Source organism: Vulpes vulpes, chromosome X (genome assembly GCF_048418805.1).
Source record: "Vulpes vulpes isolate BD-2025 chromosome X, VulVul3, whole genome shotgun sequence".
Lineage (NCBI taxonomy): Eukaryota > Metazoa > Chordata > Mammalia > Carnivora > Canidae > Vulpes > Vulpes vulpes.
In genome coordinates this window covers 102,734,832-102,737,018 of record NC_132796.1, presented here as the reverse complement: position 1 = coordinate 102,737,018, position 2,187 = coordinate 102,734,832, and the positions used below count along the sequence as shown (strand labels likewise).

The window sequence follows — 2,187 nt, the reverse complement described above, 5'->3', positions numbered from 1 at the left end:
CCTCACCCTCGTCTGGGAATGAGGACCAGGGAGTTTGGGGTGCCTGCGGCCCCCTGCCTGGGCAGCTCCGGGGCTAGCTTCCTGGCGTCCGGTCCACAGTTCCCCCTGCCACCAAGATGTCATGGCAAGCGCCGCCGCCAGCCCATGGGTCCAGCCTCCTACCTTGAAGACTGAGGCCAGTCAAGTCCCTGCTGCAGAATTTTTCCTTGCTGCTTCCCCGCCTCTGGCCAACGTGAGGCAACAGGTCGGCGGCACTTAAATCGTTTTTTTTTTTTTTCCTTTCGAGCTCGACAGAAAGGGCCCGTTTGTTGAGTTTTCTGTGCAATCGGTCACCGGCCATGCTGCGGGCGGGGGGTCGCGGGCCAGGGCCGGGCAGGGTGGGCCCACGGCCGGGTGGCCGGCGTCCTCCTGCGGGGGTCTAGGGCCCCGGGGCCCGGGCCGCCCCGCCCCCTGCCCGCGCCGCGTCCCGGCGGCGGCCGTGGTCCATGCCCGCGCCCCTGCCCGCGGCGGCCCGGCCCGCGGGACCCTCTGGCCGGGGCTGCGGGGGCGCGCGCTCACTCGATCCGCACCTGCAGGCGGACGTTGAGCATCACCGAGGCCACCACGTAGAAGTAAGGGAAGTTCATGCGCAGCCGCCAGGCCAGGTCGAAGAAGGTGATCAGAGTGCGCGTGAGCCCCTTGCAGAAGGCGCCATACGAGCCGCGGGCCGCCGCTGAGCGCGACAACCGCACCGCCAGGCCCGACAGGGCCGCCGCGGCCGCCGCCGCCGACAGGGCCGCCGACGCCGCCATGGGCCCCGGCCGGCGCGGGCCCGCCGACCCAGTGGACGCGAGGCTTGAAGCGCCCCGGCCCGCCTTCGGTCACCCCTTCCCTGGCCGGGCCGGGGATGCAGCCTGGGCTGCTGTCGCCTCCGCCTCCGCCACCGCCCCTCTCCAGCAGCCTATGGGGAGCTCCGCCCACGGAGAACTCCGCCCCTCACCGGCTGCCCGGGCAGCCGCCGCCAGCGTAACCCCGCCCCTGGCTTGGCCACGCCCCCTCACGGGCGCCACAGAGCGACGGTCCACGGGACCGCCCCGCCAGCAAGCCCCGCCTTCTCCTGGGCTCCCAAGGGCAGAGCCCGAGGGCGGGAAGGGATTGGAAGGTGGCGTTCCCCAAGGATCGCTTCTGGGGTGTGTCCTTGAGCGCGGCGGAGGGCCAGAGGGTCTAGAAAGCTATACTGATAACGTGAGGAAAGCCCAATGGGCATTTGACGGGATGAGCACTGGGTGTTATGCTCTATGTTGGCAAATCGAACTCCAGTAAAAAAATATACTAAATAAATAAATAAATAAATAAATAAATAAATAAATAAATAAAAGGCGAGCCCACTGGGAAGGCTCCTCCTGTTTACTTTATCCCCCCTTCTGCACTGTCTACACAAAAAACCCGGCCAGGCAATCCATTGTACCTTTAATTTGCATTTCTCTGCTAACTCAGCACTGTAGAGGTTCACCAAACCCACAGACGCATTTTTTTCTTTTTGGTATATTTGCTGGTTATGTGTATTTCTTTTTTTTTTTAAGATTTTATTTATTTTTCATGAGAGATACAGAGAGGCAGAGACGTAGACAGAGGGAGAAGCAGGCTCCCCACTTGAAGCCCTAGGTGGGACTTGATCCCAGGACCCTGGGACCATGCCCCAAGCCAAAGGCAGATACTCAACCACTGAGCCACCCAGGTGTCCTTATTTTTTTAATTTTAAAAAGATTCTATTTATTTGAGACAGAGAGAGAGCAAGCACAAGTGGGTGGAGGGGCGGAGGAAGAAGCCGAGGAAGCTGAGCAGGAAGCCCAACACTGGGCTCATTCCTGGGACCCTGGGATCACAATCTGAGCTGAAGGCACATGTTTAACCAACTGAAATACCCAGGCACCCCAAAAGATGGCCTTCTGAAGTTTCTGGGGGATCAGAAGTGTCTGCTGGACTTGATCAAAATAGCTCAGTAAATCCACTGGCAACTCTACCAGCCCACCCACACACCATCTGATTATGTGTATTTCTTTATTAAATTTCCCCATTGTCCTTCTTTTACCTGTAAGGGAGAAAAATTTCCCTCTATACTCTTAGAGTCTATTTGTACATACTTCTTAGGTCTATGAAATAAATCAACAACATGCAAATTAACTGCAGAAAAGGTATGCACATTTA

General features: G+C 58.6%; 1 protein-coding gene across 1 annotated transcript; it reads right to left on the bottom strand.

Annotated features, from left to right (window-relative positions):
* Positions 1 to 309: 309 nt before the first annotated feature.
* On the bottom strand, positions 310 to 923 carry LOC140596288 (small integral membrane protein 10-like protein 2A). Its single transcript, XM_072744876.1, has one exon. The coding sequence runs from the start codon at positions 789 to 791 to the stop codon at positions 555 to 557; it is 237 nt and encodes a 78-aa protein (XP_072600977.1). The 5' UTR covers positions 792 to 923; the 3' UTR covers positions 310 to 554.
* Between the last annotated feature and the right edge of the window lie 1,264 nt (positions 924 to 2,187).